This window comes from Ovis canadensis, chromosome 13 (genome assembly GCF_042477335.2).
Source record: "Ovis canadensis isolate MfBH-ARS-UI-01 breed Bighorn chromosome 13, ARS-UI_OviCan_v2, whole genome shotgun sequence".
Taxonomy (NCBI): Eukaryota; Metazoa; Chordata; class Mammalia; order Artiodactyla; family Bovidae; genus Ovis; species Ovis canadensis.
In genome coordinates this window covers 79,300,567-79,322,602 of record NC_091257.1, presented here as the reverse complement: position 1 = coordinate 79,322,602, position 22,036 = coordinate 79,300,567, and the positions used below count along the sequence as shown (strand labels likewise).

Below are 22,036 nucleotides of genomic sequence, written 5' to 3'. Positions count from 1 at the left end.
GAAGCACAATATCTGCCCCTTGGTGCTACACACAAGTGGTAATAATAAAAATAACCAGCATTTATTGAGCACTGACTGTGTACCTGCTCGCTGTGGTTCTAAGAATGTTATGTGCATCAGCTCATTTTATCTTCACACCAGACTTTGAGGAAAAATATCCCCATTTGCAGATGAGAAAACTAGGGTACAGAAAGATAGAGTCGCTTGTTCAAGGGCACAAGACTGGTAGTAGAAGGGCTGGCATTGGCATTCAAATGCAGGAGCCTCCAGCCAGCACTGCCCAGTAGGGCTTTCTGTGATGATAGACATGCCCTGTATCTGCCCAGTCCAATAGAGTAACCACGAGTGTGACTGGGGAGCTGAATTTTAATCTAATTTAAAGAAGCCACACATGGGTAGTGGCTGTCATGCTGGACAGTGTGGCTTTGAACCATTTCCCTGTGCTGCACCGTAGACTTCGTGCCTGATGTGAAGACCCGTTCAGGCTCTTCCTCCGAAGTCGGCCTAGTGCTGATCTAGTTGTTCTTTCTAGTATTTCCTGCTGTTGCCCTGAGTCAGGCTCTGAGTCCTCTGGGTTCTTTACATTGTTTGTGGGCTCCCTAAGAGTAGCCTCATGACTCACTCACCTCTGTGTCCCCAGCATCCAGGATTACACCCGATGACACACAGAACAACCTAACAAATGTTCAAATGTTTGTGGATGGTTTTTTTTTTTTTTTAAATAGTTTTTATTGGAGTTTAGTTGATTTATAATGTTGTGTTTCAGGAATATAGCGAAGTGGATCAATTATGCATATACATACATCCACTCCATTTTTAGATTCTTTTCCTATACAGGCTATTAGAGAGCTCCCTGTGCTATGCAGTGGGTCCTTATTAGTTATCTGTTTTATATATGGTACTCTTGTGTATATGTCAGTCCCAATCTGTGTGGATGGGATTTTTGGTGGCTCAGATGGTAAAGCGCCTGCCTGCAATGCGGGAGACCTGTGTTCGATCCCTGGGTTGGGAAGATCTCCTGGAGAAGGAAATGGCAACCCACTCCAGTACTCTTGCCTGGAGAATCCCACAGACGGAGGAGCCTGGTAGGCTAAAGTCCATGGGGTCACAAAGAGTTGGATACGACTGAACGACTTCACTTCAATAAAGAAGCAGTGCCAGTGGCCCAACACCACCTGATTCTCTAAAACAGGAAGGGAGCTACAGAATTTTCCTTGCACAGCAATAAACCTGGGGAGGACAGGCTTCAGAGGAAATGTCTTTATTGTTGTTTTGGGGCTGCTGAGCATCAACCGGGAAGTGAAACTGACCAGCTGCTAGAAAGAAACCTGTCTATAGGAGTGGGCCTTTGAGCAAAGGTAAACAGGTTGAGTGGGCAGGACAAGCAGGACTGCTCCTCCAGGTGGGGCAGTGACCAGTCGAGCAGATCAGAAGCAGGAAGTAGCATCTTCTGCTTGTGGCATCCTCATTGAACAGACAAGAATCACCCAGTTCACCCAGTAGAGGGGTCTCAGAGGCAGCCTGGGGCCCCTTGGCAAGTCCCAAAGGCACAGGACATGTGAACATACCCTAGTTTGTGATGGGGTGAGTCTGGGGGACGTTGGTCCTCTTTCCCCTAAGATGGAGTTGCTCTGGCTGTCTCTCCCACAGAGGGTGTCTCCCTCAGGTGAGATCTTTCATCCCCTATTGCTAAAGAGAGCCTGGAGCCAGACAGTCTTGAGTCTGAATTCTGGCTTTCCCATTACTAGCAAGTCGTTTAACCTTTCTGAGTTTCCCATTTTTTCATCTGTCAGAATATCTTTCAGGGGTGTTTGAGGTCTGAGAAAGAATAAATGTAAATAGCCCCACTGTTATTATTAGTAGTAGTAATTACACAGGGAGGTCTCCTGCATAGTTTCAGATCAAAGCTTCAGGCTTGAAAACCAGAGTCACTCAGAGTCATTGAAATAAACATATTTTTCAAAACTTGAACTATTTTATGCCCTCTGGGTGATGAGGCACAAAAAATAAGGATGGGGTTTCCGGAAACCTGGATGAGCTAATAGATGCTGTTGTTGGCTCACTGAGCAAGTTGAGCTTGTCTGAAGGGCCCGCAGACAGCGTTGTCTGCCAGGCGCAGCTCCTGAAGCAGAGAACGCTCAGACTTGGCATGTCTGTTTGGGGCAAGACAACTATGAGTCATTCTGTTTGTCCAGGGCATCTTCAGCCTGGTTGTGTGGACGTGTGAGTGGAATCCTTGTGAGGTCTTTACACCTAGGTTGAATATAATCAGCTTCTAATGTGTTTAAGAATTCGGTTTAGACATGAGTTACCAGTGTCAGCATGCCTGCTCACACATTCGCCGTTTTGTTTTCCTGTCCTGCTTAGTGGGGAGGAGAGGCATGTGGGCCCTCCCCCGAGTGCAGGTCCCAGATGCTGGGACTCTGCGGAGCTTGGGGCCAGGATGAGTCACACAGACACACAAGCGCGGTGTTAGGGAACAGCCTGCTGGCAAGGCCCGTGCCAGCCTGCAGTGGTCGAGCTCAAAGAGCCAGTTACCAAAGGGCTGGATTTTGTGTGTGTGTGTGTCCTTCATTTTTTCTTTTTTGGTATTAATTATTACATACAGATAAAGGAATATTGATTTTAAAATATGCATTTGTTACTAAAAAAATACAATAAATTTCCATGTGCCCAGCACCTAGTTTAAGAAAAGAAACAGCACCATGACCTTTGAAGTCCCTAAATACCTTCTGTGCCCCTCCCGATGGGACTGGATTCTTCCAGTGGAATTTTATTTCTCAATGCCTGAGGCTCAGAGAGGGAAAGTGACTTGCCTGAGGTTTCAGTTTGTCAGTGATGGAGCCAGAGATCTGAGGAAGTCACCCAGGGAACTTGGCGGGAAATCTGATTCCATCTGGCCCAGCGTGGCGGATGAAGGGTCACCTGGTCACCTCTGACATCTCCGACACATCGTGGTGCTGGAACAGGCCGTCCTGTGCCCCGGGTCCCTGGCTCCATCTGCTCTGGCGTATAGCTGGAATCCTCAGGCCAGTCAGCCAGCAAGAGTGAGTAGCAGCTCCACGGTCCTGCAAAGGTCACCACAGGCCAGAAGCCAGTTGGATGTGGTGACAGTTCTTCAGGGCACAGGGAAAGCATTGTCAGAGCTTTCTGTGATTGCCCCCAGGAGGTGCATGTGAACCTCTCAGTCTCTGCACTTGGTCACCTCCTTGTCACCCGTTCTAAAATACAGAGTGACTGGAGACATGGAGCAAAGACCCAGCTGGACTGTCAGACCACAGGAGTTTTATTTTAGGAATACTGTGTATTCTTTTCAGCAAAATAATTACCCAGAAATCAGAAAGAACCACTGAAGGACTTCCCTAGTGATCGATTAGCTATGAATCCAGCTTCCAGTGCAAGGGAAAGAGGTTTGATTCTTGGTAGGGGAACTAGGATCCACATACCTCGGGCCTGCTGAGCCTAAGCACCTCAACTAGAGAGAAACGTATTTGCTGCAGCGAAGACCCAATGCAGAAAAAGAAAAAACAAAACAAAACCTCTGAAAGTATTAGGAGTGTTTTGTTTTGTTTTTTAAAGAAAGAACCATTGAGAAAAGTATGTAAATAGTGATGAAGTGGAGGAATGGTAAATAGACATATCCTGGGCTTCCCTTCACCAGGCTCAGCTGGCAAAGAATCCGCCTGCAATGCTGGACACCTGGGTTCAATCCCTGTGTTGGGAAGATCCCTTGGAAAAGGGAAAGGCTCCCCACTCCAGTATTCTGGCCTGGAGAATTCCATGGACTGTATAGTCCATGGGATCACAAAGAGTCGGACACAACTGAGTGATCTTCACTCACTTCATCTCTTTTCTTGAGGTTGTAACTTTGTTTACTAATAACTCTCAGTGCAGACATCTTTCTCCCCAGACTCCTGTTTCTGGGAGCAAGACTGAGGCCTCTTAGAGTTCTCTAAGAGGCTTGAGTCAGGGCTTTCACCTCTCAGCTTTGAAAACCCAGAAGTGTGGAAATTTCAGATCAGAAGAGAGTACCTTGCAAGCCCTCCAAGTCAGTGTTTCCAAATCATGGGATTTCAGGGACTACTAGCATTAAAAAAAAGATCCTGGTGACAGAGTTTCCAACTTTTTATTTTACTGAAGACACTAAAACAGTCAACTACTGGCCATTTGTCTCGATTTTATGAAAGAAAGGACTTTTTAACAACAGCAGGCAGCAGCAAGACACCTGTAATTACTCAATAAAGAATGAAGCTTAAGTTGGAAACATTCAGCTCTGACAAGATCTCTGAACTACCTTGGCTGGTTATCCTCACTGTGACACTGACCAGCCAAGTCTCTGCTGCAGACCAGCACGGGCCCCTATTGGGCAGAGGTCTGCCACTGTGACCCAGTGGCTCACAGCTTTGGCTGCATATTGGAATCACCAGGGAAGCTTGTAGAAACCAATATGGATTCCTGGGCCCCACCTCTGTAGACTGATTCACGTAGCATGGGTGGCGCTCCCCAGGTGAGTTCATTTTACAACCAGAATTGAGAACCTTGGCTGTAACCCAGTCCCCTTTCCAACGCCTGAACTCCCAGAATAGCATTTCAGCCAAGTCGTTGTACAGCTGAGATAAGAGGCCTTAAGGTTCAGGAGTTTCCCTATCTCTTAAATATCTCTGAACTCTGAGTTTGGAGAAGGGATTTCCTGATGGTCAGGATCAGAGAGGGGAGGGGAACCTCTACTGACTGAGTGTCTGCTGAGAATCAGACCTAAGCTTTTATTAATCGCTCAGTTTTTTTTAAGGTATTCTAATTAATTAATTGTAAATATTTATTACTTTATTTAAAAATATAATAAAATATAAAGAAACAAAAATGGCATATAATCCTACTGTCAGATATCTCCTGTTGAATTAAAAGGAGGGAAAAATCATTTGGCACTAGGGACTGGTTTCATGGAAGACAATTTTTCCATGGATGGAGTGGGGAGGGATGGTTTGGGTTATATAATATAGAATATGTATATATAATATAGAATATATAAGATATATATATAGAATATATAAGTTACATATAAATATGTTATATATACTATATATTATATATAAAATGCATTGCATTATTGTGCACTTTATTTCTATTATATCAGCTCCACCTCAGCACATCAGGCATTAGATCCCAGACCCTGGAGACCCCTGTGTTAGGCAGAATAACGCCCCCTCCTTGATCCCGGAACCTGTGACTAGATCACCTTACGTGACAGACGGCCTGCAGATGGGGAGAGTATCCTAGATTATCCACACAAGTGCCCTTAAGAGCAGAAGTAGAGGCAGGAGGGTACATGGGCAGTCTCTACGTACCACTCAGCTTTGCTGTGAACGTACCACTCAGCTTTGCTGTGAACCTAAAACTGCTCTAAAAACTAAAGTCCGTTAAAAAAAAAAAAGTGGAGGAGGGAGGCAGAAGAGGAGGTCATAATGATACGACATGAGAAGGACTCAATCAATTGCTGGTTGAAAATGGGAGTCTTGAGCCAGAAATGCCGGCAGCCTCCGGGTGCTGCGAAGGCCAGCAAGTGGATTCTCCTCTAGAGCCACCAGAGCCTGTGGACTTCCGTCCTCCCGGACTGTAAGACAATGCATTCTATTGTTTAAGCCACTAAGTTTGCGATCATTTGTTACCATAGCAATAGCAAACACACAGTAATACATCCTTGCTAGCTTTTCCACAACTTGTTCAATTCATGGAACACTCCATGAAGTAGGCATTTTAGCCCTATTTTAGAGATGAGGAAGCTGAGATTCTGAGAAACTTGCTGGCAGAGCAGGAATTGTTTTTAAATTTATTTATTTGGCTTCATTGGGTCTCACTGCAGCTTGCTGGATTTTCATGTGGCGCATGGGGGACTTCTAGAAGCAGTGCGCAGGCTTGGTTGCTCTGTGGCATGTGGGATCCTGGTTCCCCAACCATGGAATAAAAGTGCATTCCCTGTATTGCAGGGCATATTCTTAACCACTGAACCACCAGGAAAGTCCCCAGGAATTTTAACCAAGGTCTCTCTGAGGTCTGTGCCCCACTGTCAGGCTGCCTTACCCCAGTGGAACTCTGCCTGCCAGCCTGCCCCCAGACCACTGTGTGTAGCCGGTCCTCTCAGGGGCTTTGGGGGAGCTTCTCTCTGGTGAGATTCTACGTTCCCTCAGGGAGTGGGGGGATGATGGTAAAGAGGGAGGGTATGAAAAAGAGATCATCTAAGGAAGAGTGAGGGACATTTGAAAAGCAAGGTAGGGTACCTAAGATATGAACTGAGGAGAATGGAAAATGTGTTTCCTAAGACCTGGGCTGTGGCACCCTAGAGACACTGAGGGGTTGGTGCTGCCATTCGTATCTATGATCCACAGAGGTCAGAAAGCACCCTGCTTGGGGCCAGGAGAGGAGTCACTCATGGACACCCTGGGATTGGGGGTTTAAGGGCAGTGTCTTGCTGAAGTTCCCCCGCCCCTTGCAGTGCCCAGAGGCATTCACAGCATTACCGACTGTAGCCAGCTGAGCCCGGAGTCGGAGGTAGAGTTAAAGTCTTGTACCTCCCATGGAAGGAGGCGGAAGGAGCCATTGCCAAGGGTCTGAGGTTGCGTCTTGTGTGTGTGTGCGTCTGAGTGTGTGTGTGTATGTATGTGTTGGGGTGGGGAAGCAGGGGTGTTCTGCCTTTGAGCTCCACCAAGCTTTTCCTGGGCCTCTCTGTGCTGCGGGGACATCACTGCAAGGGACCCAGAGAGAGTCAGCGCTAGGCTAACGGTGACCGTGTGTGTCTTTGCAATCCTGCTAATGGTGGCCATCTTCTTTGCAGTTCTGCGAAACATATTTGTCCTCGCCTGTATCATCATCATCTGCTCCCTGCTCTTCCCTGTCCTGTGGCATCTCTGGATTTATGCAGGAAGTGCCAACTCCAACTTCTTTTATGCCATCACACTGACCTTCAACATTGGACAGGTAAGAGTCAAGGACAGCCCAGCAACAGGGATTCATTTTGCAGCCTCAAACATTCCATCTGGGCCGTGGGTTCTGCCAACAAGTGTTTGGATGTGAACGAGGGGCAGTTCTTCCCCTCAAGTAGCTCGAGGTTCTATAGAGAAGGTAGGGCAGTAAGAGCAGTGGGGGAAACTGAACTTGGCTAACGTTTATTGCATTGAATTCTCACAGCAAGCCTGTGAGACAGTGATCCCTGTTTTACAAATGGGAACCAAGGCTCACAGAGATTGTCGATTGCCCAAGATCATTGGAGGCGCCAAGAACCAAGTTCGGGGAAGGCTTGGTGTATCGCCGATCCTGCTCACGGCACCAGCTGTCTCGCTGTATCTCACTGTGCCCACTGTTAGTTGAACCCAGGATAGGCAGCACAAGCTAAGAGGCTGGAAGAAGACGCAAGGAGCAATAGGAACTGCAAACACATTTATCCTCTTCTGGCTGGTGCGGCAGACTCAGCAGTAGCCATAACATCACATAACCCACTGGCTTTCCAGGTGGAGCGTATATGTCCTTACGGAACAGAAGTAGCCCATGGCCGCGCGAGTACCTCGTGATGCACATGAGCAGGGCTCTCAGTGATCTCAGCTGTTACATCATCATTATTTACAAAACGTGGGGCAAGAGCGAGAGACTGTGGGGTGAGAGCCTGACCACACCATCCTGGCTAGTGTGCTCTTCCCCTGCACTCTGCTTTCCATGACTTCCTGGACTGCGGCCCCCCGGGCTGAGAGTGGTTTGTGAGGGTGGGGAGGGGAGACTGTGGACTTTGGAGCAGCAGGAGCAAAGGCAGCGTCCTTAGGAGAGAAGTAGTTTAGCCAGAGAGGAGGCCGAGAGGCATCCTAGAATGAGAAGGACCAGCATGGAACTCTGACCTGGGGACAGCCTCTCCCTTGGGGCCATGGAGCAGTGCTTCTCTGCATCAGAATCATTGCAGGAAGCTTGTTAAAAAATACAGATTCCTTGTTAAGGTGTTTTTAAGTCCCGTGTTTATGCTACAGCTGTCATAATTACATGGCTTTGATTTTTTTAAAGCAGATTCCCTGATCCCACTCCCAGAGGTGTCGATTGGACTTTGTATTTTTAAAAAATATTTCTTTATTTGGTTGCACCGGGATCGTTACTTGCGGCCCTTGGGATCTAGTTCCCTGATCAGGGATCAAACCTAGGCCCCTTGCATTGATTGGGAGTGTGGAGTCTTAGCCACCGGACCTCCACGGAAGCCCTTGGATTTTGTATTTTTAACAAGTTCTCCAGCGATTCTGTTGCAGGTTGTCTAGCACGCTTCTCTGAGGGCCCCTCGTTCACCATGCTGTGTTCCCTCAGGTCAGCTGTGTCCTAATTGTCGAGATCTTATGAGAATCACTTGTGCCCTTCACCATTTCAATTGCCATTGGCACAGCCTGGCATTTCCTGTGCATAATGGACGAATGGGAAGCACAGCTCGCTAGAGAGACCAGTGATGCCAGTGAATAATCCCCACGGAGACTTTTTGCCTCCAAGGTTAGCTGCTGGAAAAGAAGAAGGGAGTTAGGGCTCTTGCAATGAGTGATGAGTCTGGTATTTCCTGCATGGACGTTTTTGGACAACTCATGTCCAGCCTGGCTATTTGTCTTAGTTTGTGCACAGCAGGAAGAGAGATGGAGAGCCCGGTAGGCTGGGTGGGAGCAAGCCAGGGAATCTGTTCTGCCTGTCACACACACAGGTTACTGTTGGTGGATAGATACTCAGCACCTCCTGCCTCTGTCCACGCAAACAGAAATCTGCAGGCTACAAATTTCTTGAAGTACATTGAAGAAATTCAAAAAGTTGTTCTGGCTCTTCTGTCTTATTAAAATCCCCTTCCTTTTCCTTTGAAAATGATGACTGGCATGGGGCCTGCCCTGGGCCTCTGGGGGGCTTGGCAAGCTCCACTGAAATAGTCCACAGCTTGTTGTCAGGTCGTCAGGTCACTGTGGGTCAGGAATACAGTTGCAGTGGTATGAAGTATCCATGGAACTTTCCAGATAACAGCTTTCTGTCCTGTGGCTGTCTTTATGAAAAAACGGTGTCTGAAAATGTTACAGGAAATGTTTACAAGTCGTCAGGTGCCGCAAAGCCAGGAGAAACTGAATTGTTGGAAAAAGGAGGAAGTGGTTAGGGGTAGGAACCAAGGCCAGTTGGATGATGAGTATTAGAGGCTGAGCTATGGAGAAACACTAGGTTGATCTCTTGGCATTGAACTTTATCTTAAAAAAAAAACTGTTTAAAATGCATTTTTAATCATATGAGTGAATTCATTACTGCCGGGGAAAAGAAGACAAAATAGAAGCATATGAGATGTAAAGTAAAGCCTGCATCTCTTCTTGTCCTGTGGCAGATGTGATTGTTAGAATCAGTTTGGTGTGTGTCTTTGCAAGCTTCCTCTGTGTGTTAAGAGACTTATAGCTCTAAGTCCACATGCAAACATAAAGACATCCCATGCTGAGTACTATTCTTTAACTGGCTGTTTTTCCACTTGATAATTTTACCTTGAGATCACTTTTTTTTTTTGTAACGGCTCCGTGATACCCATTCTGTGGCGGGATGTCCTGTGATTTCTGTGACTGGTAGGCCGCAACTGATGGACATTGATGTTGCTTCTGGTGATTCGATGTTATAAATGGAAGAACCCTGCGTATCTCCTCACATATTGTTGCGCACACATGCCAGTATTTTCTAGGATAGATTCCAGGTGATGGGATTTACTGGGTCAGAGGGCGTAAGCATTGTATGTTTTGGCAGATTTTGCCAAGTTGCCCTTCAGACAAGTTATGCCAGCCTCCAGGCCTCCTGGCAGTGGGCCAGGTGTCCTGAAGCTGGCCGTTTGTTCAGGCATCCAGCATGCCTGTTTCATTGACCTCCTTGGTCTGGGCTTTGTGCTCTGAGCCAGAGACAGGTCTGTTGAGTCAAATACTTTCTGGGACTGCTGGCTTCGGGTTTTGTTGTTGCTGCCACCGCTGGATCACTCAAGGGGCGTGTCACAGGGGGCACTTACTCACCAAGGCAGTCCTTAGAGTCACATTCTTGTCCCAGAGCACGAACTGAGCTATAAGAGCACCCCTTGTTGTAAGGGTCTGCTTCCCCTGCCCTCCAGCCTGTTGGGAGCTGCAAAGTGCAAATGGACATTTAGAAGTTGGTAGCGATTAATTGTTACCTCCCCAGAGAGATCTTCTGTGAGGTTTCCCTGTCCCACAGTCTCTGTCTTGGCATTCTGCGTGTTTCCTTCATAGTGCTTATCCAGTTTATAACTCTACATAACTTACCTGCTTCTCTCTCTGCCTCCCCCGCTAGCCTGTGAGCTTCACGAAGGCAGAAATCCACCCTCCTACCCACTGCAGGGTCCCCAGCCACCCAGTCAGTGCTTGGCACAGGGCAGTTGTTTAGCAGATATTTGTGGAATGATTGAAGGAACCAAAGAGAGGCAGGGAGAACATCATGTGATTAATGGCCAAATGTGCAGAGTATAACCACTGTAGGAATCCCAAGAGAGCAAGATCAACTTTCCTGTTGAGTGGTCAGAGAAAGCCTTAGGGAATAAGAGTATGGGCTGGGCCTTCCAGACTCAGAAGGAAGCGGGGAGGTGGGCAGAGTGGGGGCCAGGTCACCCTCACTGGCTAAGGTCGAGGGGTGGCAGCTCTGTCCCACTTTTGCCAGATCCTGGTCTCAATGGCCAGTGAAGCCCCTGCGTGTCGTCCATAGCCCTAGCCAGTGCAGCCTCCGTCTGACCTAGAGTTAGTGCTTCTGGTGAGCTGTGTGGCATTTGGAGGGTGTCCTCAGTCCCTCAGCCTGCTCCTTCCAGCTCTTCTACCTGCAGCAGTGCCTGGTAGTTACCTGGTCTTTATTCTCCCCTGCCTGGGCAAGACAGAGCAAAGCTGTCCTGGGAACCAGATGAGTACGGATTTTCAGCAGGTGTCTGGCCCATCACTGCTGACTCTGGAGCTGAATGTAGAGTGCATCTCAGCCTGAAGATTTGAAATCCTGCTCTGTTTGAGTTGGTCAGTTCCATGTTTCATAATAGAACAAATCATTGGTAATTATTAATGATACTGGCAGGTAAACTAGTGACTTGGGCCCCATCCTTTCCTCAGAGCCATGAAGTATTTTTTAGCCTGTGGCACAGATCATTTGCTGATTATAATTGTGCCTGAGAGTCAGTAACCAGGAAATAGCAACAGGAAACCACCTGTAGGTACGTAAGAGGTGAGTCTGTGTCTCACATGCACACGTGCCGCAAGGTCCCCCACTCTGCCACTGTATGACCTTCAGCAAGTGACCTCCAGGTCAGGTGGGGCAGGGTGAGAGGATCTGTATGTTGACACGTGTTGACATGGGAGCTATTATGAGCAAGGTGCTCTTCAAATACCCAGAGCAAATTCCTAAGGAAGCACTCAGACCTAGAAACCAAGGGAAAGAGAGCAATCTGCTTGCCTTCTCTCTTTTTTCTGCAATTCAGAGATGAGCAGATGGATAATGTTGTCATCTAGGACTTGTTGCTTAGTTGCTTCAGTTGTGTTCGACTCTTTTGCAACCCCACAGACTGTCGCCCTCCTCTGTCCACGGCTATCCTCCTCTGTCCTCTATCCATGGGATTTCCCAGGCAAGAATACAGGAGTGGGTTGCCATTTCCTTTTCCATGGGATCTTCCTGACCCAGGAATCAAACCTGAGTCTTCTGCTTTGGCAAGCGGATTCTTTACTGCTGAGCCAGATTACATGTAAACAGGAATGTTTAAATTCAGCTGTTTTAAGAGGAAGGTAAGGTGTCCCACTTGCCTTAATTCAACTTAAAAACAGGTAACATAAGGAAATCTTCCCCTAGAGTTATGATTAATAGTGGCTCATGTTGAAAGAGCTCTTACTGGGGAGCAAGCCCAAGTGATCCCTTTAACCTTTTGGATCACATGCTTGTCCAGCCTCCTGGACATTTCCCTGTGTGTTGACATGACCTCGTCTGCTCGTGGAGGAGTTCTGTTTGTGTATGTGTTTTATTGTTGGAGAAGGAAATGGCACCCCACTCCAGTACTCTTGCCTGGAAAATCCCATGGACGGAGAAGCCTGGTAGGCTACTGTCCATAGGGTCGCAAAGAGTCGGACACAACTGAGCAACTTCACTCACTCATGTTTATTGTTGGCAGCATGATGAAAGTATGACTTTTTTCTTTTTAATGAAACATCTCCATGATCTTTTCTTGTTCACTCATGTGGAAGCTCATTCAGTCCTGTGTGTCCTTCTGGGGAAGGGAATCTGCCTTCCCCAGTGAGAAAAAGTGGGGACGGGTTGTGCAGGTCACCAGTGGTCCAGTGGTGTGGAGCCTGTGTTATGCACAGACAGGGGACTGTCAGGCTCATTCTTGTGGTATATGGCCCCGGCTGGGAGGCCTGCTCCTCGTGGTGTGAGGCGCCAGTGGCCCAGGCTGGAGCCCTCGTCCTTGTCCAGCTCTACGTGCGTGGGTGCTCGCTCTCCTTAGCTGGTAGCGTTTTGTTAACATCTTAGCTCATTCTTTTGTCCCTCCCATCCTCAGACTTAACACTCAGCATCCCAGACTTGTCTTTCACAGGCCCTTTCCCCCGCCTTTGTCTTACCCACACAACCAGAGAGAAAAAGCACAGACGGAGTACAGCGGTGTCAAGGCCAACAGGAACTCCACAGTGCCTCCCAGCCCCCTGCCTGCCCAGCTCACTGGCCCTGGGCAAGTCACATAACTTCGTGCCTAGTTGATTGATTTGTAAATATTAACTAGGTGCCAGGCACTCTGCTAGGGGTATGTGAGACACAGCCCTGCTTCCCAGTAGCTCTGCTGTCTGTGGGAGAGAAAGAAAAGGAAATGGGCGGGGCCAGGGCAGGGTGACTGTGCTGGGAGCTCAGAGCTGGTGGTTAAGGACGCTTCTGCGGGGAGGACGCCTCTAAGTGGAGTCCTGCAGGACCTGCCAGGTTCAAACCAGGTTCTGGGAGGTGAGGACTGGGGGTGAGAGCCTGTGAGGGAGCTGCTGTGGAATGCAGTTCTGTAGGACCAGCACGTGCCACCTGATAGGGAATGAGGCCCTTTCAAGACAGCCGTGGTCAGAGCCACAAGTTATGCTGAGGACCAGGCTGAGCTGTCGGTCTGAAGTAAAGACAATTGAGGCCAGACTTGTGCTCTGAAAACCTCCCTCTGCCAGGAAGGGAAGAGATCGGGGTGTGGGCTGGAATCTGGAGCACAGGGAGGGGGATCTTGAGACCTGGTGTGAGCGGCTGGTAGCCTCAGTGTCCCCAGCCTGGAACAGGGTCATGAGTGGAGAATATGGAAGTGAGTGGGGAAAACGTGGATGAATTGGAAAGTGCCGCCTAGATGATAACTGCCTTCATAACTAGCTATGATCTACCTTCGTGACCTTCCCGACCCTGAGGCTGAGATCCAGTGATTTCCCTACTGTTTTGCATCTTTAGAACTTTAGAGGGTGGGGCCATTTCTCCACCATCTCTTCCCATGCCTGTCCATTGAGGCCTGAGTTGGCCGGTCACACCTAAGCCCCATCCAGCACCAGCCCTTGGCCCCTCTTGCTCCCCATTAAATCCCCATTTCCTAGATCCTGGGCAGCAAGGGTGGGGGCTGAGGCACTATGATTGCCAGTGATGACAGTCACGGGAGTTCTCCCGTGGCTGTCAGGTGTCAGCATCCCCAGCACAGGTGAGACCTGGGGAGCTGGGACATGCCTGGGATGACAGCACCTGCCTCTCCAGGACACTGCAGCCCAGGGCTGTTGGCCATGGCTGCGATCCTGAGCCCCATGGCTTCTAGACACGCTGCCTTAATTGCTGACTCTGATGTCTCATATGCTCGTTTTGCCTTTTCTCAAGAAACTGTCTCCTTGGCTCAGTGACACAGTTGTGAACTGGGAGCACAGCTCTGGGCCTAGTGGATATGAAGCGTGAGCACAGGGCCACAGCAGGACCCAGCGTGTGTGGGTGCAGACCCCTGAGGAGGGTTATGGGGGCCAGGATGGACTGGTGTTTAGGCCTCAGACAGGCAGGATAGACACTGCAGCCCCAACATGTCACTTACTCCCCAGTGATCCCAGGCAAGACCCTTAACCTCTGAGTCTGCTCACCTCTGAGGCTTCTAAGCCCTGCCCCAGGGTATTGTGACAGTTCCTGAGTGTGTGTATTAATTGCTCAGTCATGTCCGAATCTTGCAACCCTATAGACTAGCCCGCCAGGCTCCTCTGCCCATGGGATTTCCCAGCAAGAATACTGGAGTGGGTTGCCATTTCCTCTTTCAGGGGATCTTCCCAACCCAGTAATTGAACCCGCATCCCCTGGGTCTCCTGCATTGCAGGCAGGTTCTCTACCTGCTGAGCCACTGATGTGCTTATTATTAAAGGACCCGGCCCAGGGCAGATACTCAGGTGTTGGTTTCTTGGTCTCTCCTCACTCCCACCCTGTAGTGGAGCACCTTCTGACCATTTCATACCACTTCTGATCTACCCACTCTGTCCTCAGCCACGTTTTATCAGCTGCCCCATTCAGTCTTCATCTTCTGGGACATCCCTGGTGGTCCAGTGGTTAGGACTCGGTGCTGTCACTGCCAGGGCCTGGATTTGATCCCTGGTCAGGAAACTAATATCCCACAAGCCACTCAGCACGACTGTCTGTCTGTCTGTATCTTCATCATGACCCAGAGCTGCCACTGAGAGGAATGTTGTCTGACTGAGCCCTCACGGGGGCAGGATGCCAGCTGCATGCTGGGTCTGGGGTCCCAGAGCTGGAGTAGATGCCACCATTTGGTGGGGAGGCAGTGGGAAGTGACTTCATTGAGTGTGGGGGTTGGGGGGAGACGTTGCCTCTCTAGGGATGAGAAGGAGCCCTTTGGGAGAAAGATCATCCTAGCCCAGGGATGGGGCTTGCGCAGAAGCACCAAGGTGTGGCCCCGGCTGTGTTTGGGGCTTCGGGGACATGCAGGTGCAGCGCAGGAAGAGGGGAGCACTGGAGGCTTCTGAGCGGGCAAGTGAGAGGCTTTCATGGTGTGTGTGTGTGTGTGTGTGAGAGAGTGAGTGTGTGTGTGTGACCCCTCAGGGGCCAGGAGGATGAGGAAGGCCTTCGAGCAAAAGGGGGCTGAGTTGGAATTCTGAGGGAAACTGGTGGCAACTGGTGGTTGATGGCAAGTGAGGCCAAGGGGCTCAGCTGTGGTCACTGAGGGCGGCTTTAACAGGCTGCTCCACTAGAGCAGAGCGGCTCCAGCAGCGTGGGTCAGCGTGTGGTGTCTGATGCCTGACAGTCTGGGTTCAGAGCCTGCCTCTGACACTTGCTGGTATACGACTTTGGTCAAGTTACTTGAAGAACCTTTTGTTTCTTTGTTCTAAGATAGGATAATTATAATGTACCTACTATGAAGGTTTATTGCAAGAAGTAATTGTTTTAACATGTGTGAAGTGTTTAATGCCTGAGTATTATCAGCATTTTTATTCATAAGAATAAAATATTGTAATGGGCAGCATTTATCAGCACTAGTGTTTTTTTCCTCTCTCAGACACTGACCTTTGCAGTTCTGACCACTAACTACCTTAGAAAGCATTCAGTTCCTACATCGTGTAATTCTCACTTTCATGTAATAAACTGGAAATCCTGCAACTCAGTTTTTGGCGGTTTTTATGGCCGTGCTGCTCAGCTTGTGGGATCTCAGTTCCCCCAACCAGGGGTTGAACCCTGGCCACCACTAGGCCACCAGGGAACTCCCTACAACCAGGTTTTCATACTCCATAAAAACATTTTTCACTTTTGTTTTCAAATTAAAGCCATTAAAAGATTTTAAAAAAAAACAAAAGAATGGGTTGCTCTTCAGGTCTCTGGAAGCACAGAGGGTCAGAGCAGGAACCAGGGGGGCCACCATTGTAAGGAATAAACTAGAGTTTATCATTCATTTTACAGACGTGGACAGTGCTGCATAGGGAGGGAGGGGGCAGTCGCTCACAGAGGGTCACACAGCCACCGACTTGGCCAGGCTCCTCTCCCGACTTGCCCTGCTCAGATGGGGCAAAGGGACACTGGGTCTGCAGATAGGGTGTCGGCTGAATCCCAGGGCCTCAGGGAAATCCCTTCTCGGCCCACGTGGAAAGTCTTGAGGTCAAACGAGGCTTTCTCAGCCAGCCTGTGACAGCTTGGGGGCTTCCCTCAGCGCAAAGCCTCCAGGCCAGTGTGTCCCCGACATGCCCTCTCCCTGGGGGCAGAGGCAAGGCACCCACTCAGGACTAGTGACCTTCGATTCCAGAAAACCAAGCCAACATGCAGGACTCTCTCCCTCACACCACCCTCCCCTGTTGCTTTATTATGAAAAGTTTCACACATACAAGCAAAGTTGAAAGATGTAACCTTGAACACCTGTATACCTACCACCTGGACTTCACCATTACCATTTTCCTATACTTGAGTGATCACAAATGATCCATTTCTAAATCCATCTTATTTCTGTGATGTATTCATAGTGAAATACAGATATCGGTACATTTCCTGCCAAATATTTCAGCATGTGTATCATTAACCAGAGCTCAAAACTTATATTTTTCTTATGTGAAATTTACATACAGTGAAAAACACAAATCTTTAAAAAAACTTTATATTGACATATAGTTATATTGTGTTAATTTCTGCTGTATAGCAAAGTGATTCAGTTATATACATTTTTTTTCTTGGCTGCTGTGTGGCATGCGGAATCTTAGTTCCCTGACTAGGGATCAAACCCATGCCCCTGCAGTGGAAGCATGGAGTCTCAGCTGCTGGACCACCAAAGAAGTCCCTATCTTTCTTAATGTTCTTGGCCATTGTGGCTTATCACAGGATATTGAATGCAGTTCCCTGTGCTGTGTAGTAGAACCTTGTCACATTCTGTATGGAACAGTTTGCCTCTGCTGAGCCCCAGACTCCCGCTCAGTCCCTCCCCGTCACCCTCTTGCCAGCCGCCAGTCTGTTCTCGGTGTCTGTGTGTCTGTTTCAGTTTTGTAGGTAAGTCCATATGTATCATATTTTAGATTCCACGTATAAATGATATATGATATTTGTCTTGTGACTTACTGCATTTGGTGTAGTAATCTCTAGTTCCATCCATGTTGCTACAAACGGGTGTTATTTGGTTCTTTTTTTTTGGCCAGGTAGTACTCTGTTGTACGTGTGTGTTCTGTACCTGTTCATCTATCGATGGACATTTAGGTTTCCACGTCTCGGCTACTGGGAATAGTGCTGCTGTGGACGTGTATAGTTTTTGAATTATAGGTTTTTTTCTGGATATATGCCCAGGAGCACAATTGCTGGATCATATGGCAGCTCTGGTTTTAAGTTTTCTGAGGAAGCTCCTTACTGTTTTCCATAGTGGCTGCACCAACTTCCATTTCCACCAACAGTATAGGAGGGTTCTCTTTTCTCCACACCCTCCCCAGAACATTTGTTATTTGTGGACTTTTTAATGGTGGCCATTCTGACCAGTGTGAGGTGATATCTCATGGGAGTTTTGATTTCCTTTTCTCTAATAATTAGCGACGTTGAGCATCTTTTCATGTGCCTGTTGGCCATCTGTATGTCGTCTTTGGAGAAATGTCTATTTAGTCCTTCTGCTCATTTTTCAATTGGGTTGCTTTTTGTTGTTGAACTGTATAAGCTGTATATTTTGGAAATTAAGCCGTTGTCAGTCACATCATTGGCAAATATTTTCTCCCATTCTGTAGGTTGTCTCTTCATTTTGTTTATGGTTTCCTTTGCTGTACAGAAACCTATAAGCTTGATTAGGTCCCATTTGTTTGTTTTTGCTTTTATTTCTATTGCCTTGGGAGATTGACCTAAGAAAACATAGGCACACTTTATGTCAGAGAATGTTGACTGTGTTCCAGTTTCATGGTGTCATGTCTTATGTTTCAGTCTTTAAGCTGTTTTGAGTTTATTTCTGTCTGTGGTAGGAGGATGTGTTCTTACTGCTGACTTCATGCAGTTGTCCAGCTTTCCCAACACCCCTTGCTGAAGAGGTTGTCTTTCCCCATTGTATATTCTCACCTCCTGTGTTGAAAATTAATTGACTGTAGGTGTGTGGATTTACTTCTAGGCTTTCTGTTCTATTGATCCATATCTTCTTTTGTGATAGTATCATGACACTTTGATTACTGTAGCTTTTGTAGTATTATCTGAAGTCTGGGACGGTTATGCCTCCTGCTTTGTTCTCTTTCCTCAGAATTGCTTTGGCAGTTCTGGGTCTTTCATGGTTCCATATAAATTTTAGGTTTATTTGTTCTAGTTCTGTGAAAAATGTCATGGGTAACTTGATAAGGGGTCACATTATAGCTGTAGATTGTTTTGGGTAGCATGCCATTTTAACAATATTAATTCTTCCAGTCCAAGAGCATGAGAGATTTTTCCATTTCATCAAATCATCTTCAATTTCCTTTATTAATGGTAAAACAAATCTTCACGTACATTTCCTGAAGCCTTCTTTCAGTCAGCAAGATATTTTTGAGGCTCATTCATGTTGTTGCATATAACAATAATACATTGCTTTTTAAAATGTTTAAATGTTGGAATGAATTTATAGTGCAGAGAATTTCCATATGCCCCCCACCTAGTCTCCCATTTTAACATAGTATCACCGTGCACGCATGCTCAGTTGCTTCAGGCCTGTCCAGCTCTTTGCAACCCTATGCACTGAGCCCGCAGGCTCCTCTGTCTGTGGGGATTCTCTAGGCAAGAATACTGGAGTGGGTTGCCATGCCCGCCTCTGGGGGATCTTCCCCACCCAGGGATCAAACCTATGACTCATGTCTCTGGCATTGGCAGGCAGGTTCTTTACTGCTGAGCCACTGGAGAAGCCCTATTACCATGGTATGTTTGTCCAAACCAATAAACTGACCCTGGTCTGTTACTACGAAGCAAACTCCTGATCTGATGTGGATCTCACCAGCTTTTCCTGTAATGTCTTCTTTTCCTCCCAGGATCGAGCCCCCAGTACCACACTACCTCAGTCGTCACATCTCCTGTGTCCTCTGCTCACACTCTCTCTCCTAATTTCTCGTAACTCAGACAGTCTTGAGGTATCCTGGCCAGGTATCCCAAAAGAGTGTCCCCTCTGGGTTTGTCTGATGCTTTTCTCATCATGAGGCCACATTTAAGGTTTTTGGAAAGCCTAGGCAGTACACACTAGCCACACTTCGTGCTGTTTATCCTTCATCGTTTGGTTAAGATAGTGTTTGCCAGGCTTCTCCAGTGCAGAGTGGCTATTTTCTCTTTTCCCTGTTCTTTGGAAGTGAGTCACGAAGTCTAGCCTAAGCTTGGGGGCAGGGGGTAGTGAGTGAGCAAGAATTAAATTCCTCCTAAGGGGAGAGTCTCTACATATATTATTTGGAATTCTCTTGAAAGGATTCCAAAAAGGATTCTCCATTTATTTATTTATTCAGTCATTTGTTGACTGATTATTTTTAATTGGATTTTAATTTTTGTCACCATAACATGAATATATAATTTACAAAGTTTAGGCTTATAAGGAAAAAGAATAGCTCCTTAAGGTCTTAACAGTTATTTGCTCTGGCACTTCTAGATTACTACGCTTTCTTGATTTTCTTCCAGTTTATATTAAGTTGAATCATATCAAATTGTTAATACTCAACCATTTTTGATCTGCATAAATGGCGGTTTCATATAGTTCAAACTAATAACCTAGTATTTTGACTTCCTACTTGGCTGGTTGATTATGTGTGACATTGGAGTTCTTTTGTCATCTGACCTGGCTCAGGGATCAGTCCCCACCAGCTCCAGGCTCCCCTTCCCCAGGCACTTGGACCTGGGTGAGAAAGCAACTGCTGGGGGTGAGGACCACCGTTGCTGTGGTAACTGTGCCCCCACGGGCAGTTATGGGACAAGGCCTCAGGGCCTCTGCTCTGACAGCCTCAGTGGCAGGGTTCTGGGCCTTTTGCACACTGGGTCCCAGATGTATCGCCTTGCAGGATGATGACCACCAGTCCAGCTCTCCCAGTACAGCCTTAGGCCAACTACTGAACTCTTGGTGCCTCAGTTTCCTCATCTGTAAGATGGGTTCCATCAGCCTTCCAGATGAGTTCCTGCGGTGACAGAATGGCAGGTCGTGGTCCTGAGGCCATTGATGGTGTGGGTTCTGAGGGCCTCCTCCAGACCCCTCTGTGCCCTCTTTCTTGCCCACATGTGAGGGTGGCTTTCCAGGACAGGGGCCTGGGGAGTCAGAGGCTGAGACCCCAGGCTCCACAGCCCACCTCTGACTTGCCTTTAGAGACCCTAGCCAGGTGCTCCCCCAGCTCCAGGCTTACGTGTTGAGGTGGTTGGTGCGGATAGTCTGAAAGGCTTTAAAGTGCCTGAGAACTGGTGGTGTCTGTAGAGGTGAGCCCCTCTCCCCACATCCATCCTGTTTCAGGCAGCAGAGGTCCTGGGGGCTTAGGATGAATGGAATTGTAAGACTGCAGGTCCAGGGTTTGGGCCTGGCAAATCCCTGTTCACTTCAGGGCATCAGGGAGGGGGGTGGTGGACTGAGCTGCTAGGGACCTCTCAGTTCTGGGGCCCAGAGAGAACAGACAGACCAAGCCAGGCACAGACACCATGAGGGCAGAATCACTCTAGACTCTGCCCAGGCCAGGGGAGGGGCCGCGGTCATCAGGCAGTCACACGGATGAAAGCAGAACTGCAATTTGGATGGGTCTGTGCTATCATAGAAGTGAATGGTGTCAAGACCCAGTCTGGGGTGTGAGGGAGGCTTCCCTGAAGAAGTGATCCTTTCTGAGCCTGAAGGGCAAGCAGGTGTTGACGAGATGAAAGGGAAAGAGAACATTTCAGGCAGAGGAAACAGCAAAGGTCCGGACCTGGGAGGGAAGAAGCCAGTGTGGCTGGAGCTGAGTGAGGTGGAGCATGGGAGAGGCTAAAGCACACACACCAGGCGCAAGGCCTCAGAGCCCCCGAGTTTGATCTTCACCCGAAGAGCCATGGAGCACCTTACAGGCCTGAAGCTAGGAAGCAGCACGACCAGATTTGTGTTTTGAAAAGCAACCTCTGCTTCTAGGGTGGGGCAGGCGGGAGGTTTGAGGTCAGGAAGCCCAGAGAGACCACTGCTGTTCGTGTGACAGTGGCTTTGTCCGGGGTGATGTCTGTAGGGGCAGGCAGAAAAAGAACCAACAGGCTTGGGGGCCTGGTGTGGGGAAGAGATGAGTCTGCTGATTCTGTGGCCTGAACACCTGGATGGAAGATGGGGGATATAGGTTCCCAGTGGGAGAAGCAGGCTTGACAGGGGACACAGCTGGCGTGAAAGGGCCAGTGGGCACCCAGGTGAGATGGAGGGGCACCAGTGGAGAGCTGAGGCCAGGGCTTGGTGGAGGAGGTACAGCAACTTCTGAGGGGCCAGTGAGACCCTGCAGGGTCAAGTGTATGCCCTGAGATGGGGGGGGGTTCCTTGGGCAGCATCTCCCTAACACCTACCTGGCCCTTCAATGACCCAAGGTTCAGGGGCAGGTATCATAAAGCTTCTCACAACCTCTCTCTCCCCCCAGATCCTGCTCATCTCTGATTATTTCTATGCCTTCCTGCGGCGCGAGTACTACCTCACACACGGCCTCTACCTGACCACCAAGGACGGCACGGAGGCCATGCTTGTGCTCAAGTAGGCCTGGCTGGGCACAAGGCTGCACAGACTTCCAGGGTGAAAGGGCCAGCAGCTGGGCCAAGGCCCTCTAACCAGAGTTGCCAGTAGGCAAGTCCAAGGGCAGATGAGGTTTGAGTCCAGGGTGACGACTACTGGTACCAGTGAGGAGCCAACGCCAGCAGCAAGGTCCGTGGGGGGAGTGGAGTCACCAAGAGCATCTCCCCTTGGATCACCCACTTTGTGGCTCTACATACCAAGGAGCCCTCCCTCCCAAGCAGGAAAGGGGACGAAGCAGGTGAGCAGGGTTTGTTAGGTTGTGGCTACTTAATAAATGTTTTTTGTTACCAACACATCTGCCCTGGGACCACACTGCACTCTTGGAAGGGGTGGGCATGACCCATAATA

At 48.5% G+C, this 22,036-nt stretch overlaps 1 protein-coding gene across 1 annotated transcript in view; it reads left to right on the top strand.

Moving 5' to 3' along the window:
• Positions 1-21,981, top strand: part of PIGU (phosphatidylinositol glycan anchor biosynthesis class U) — a 93,484-nt gene extending 71,503 nt beyond the window's left edge. The window contains exons 11-12 of the mRNA XM_069548374.1: positions 6,830-6,972; positions 21,540-21,981. Of these exons, the coding sequence (XP_069404475.1) occupies positions 6,830-6,972; positions 21,540-21,653 (257 nt within the window). The 3' untranslated portion in view covers positions 21,654-21,981. The remainder of the gene's footprint in view (positions 1-6,829; positions 6,973-21,539) is intronic.
• The last annotated feature ends 55 nt before the right edge of the window (positions 21,982-22,036 follow it).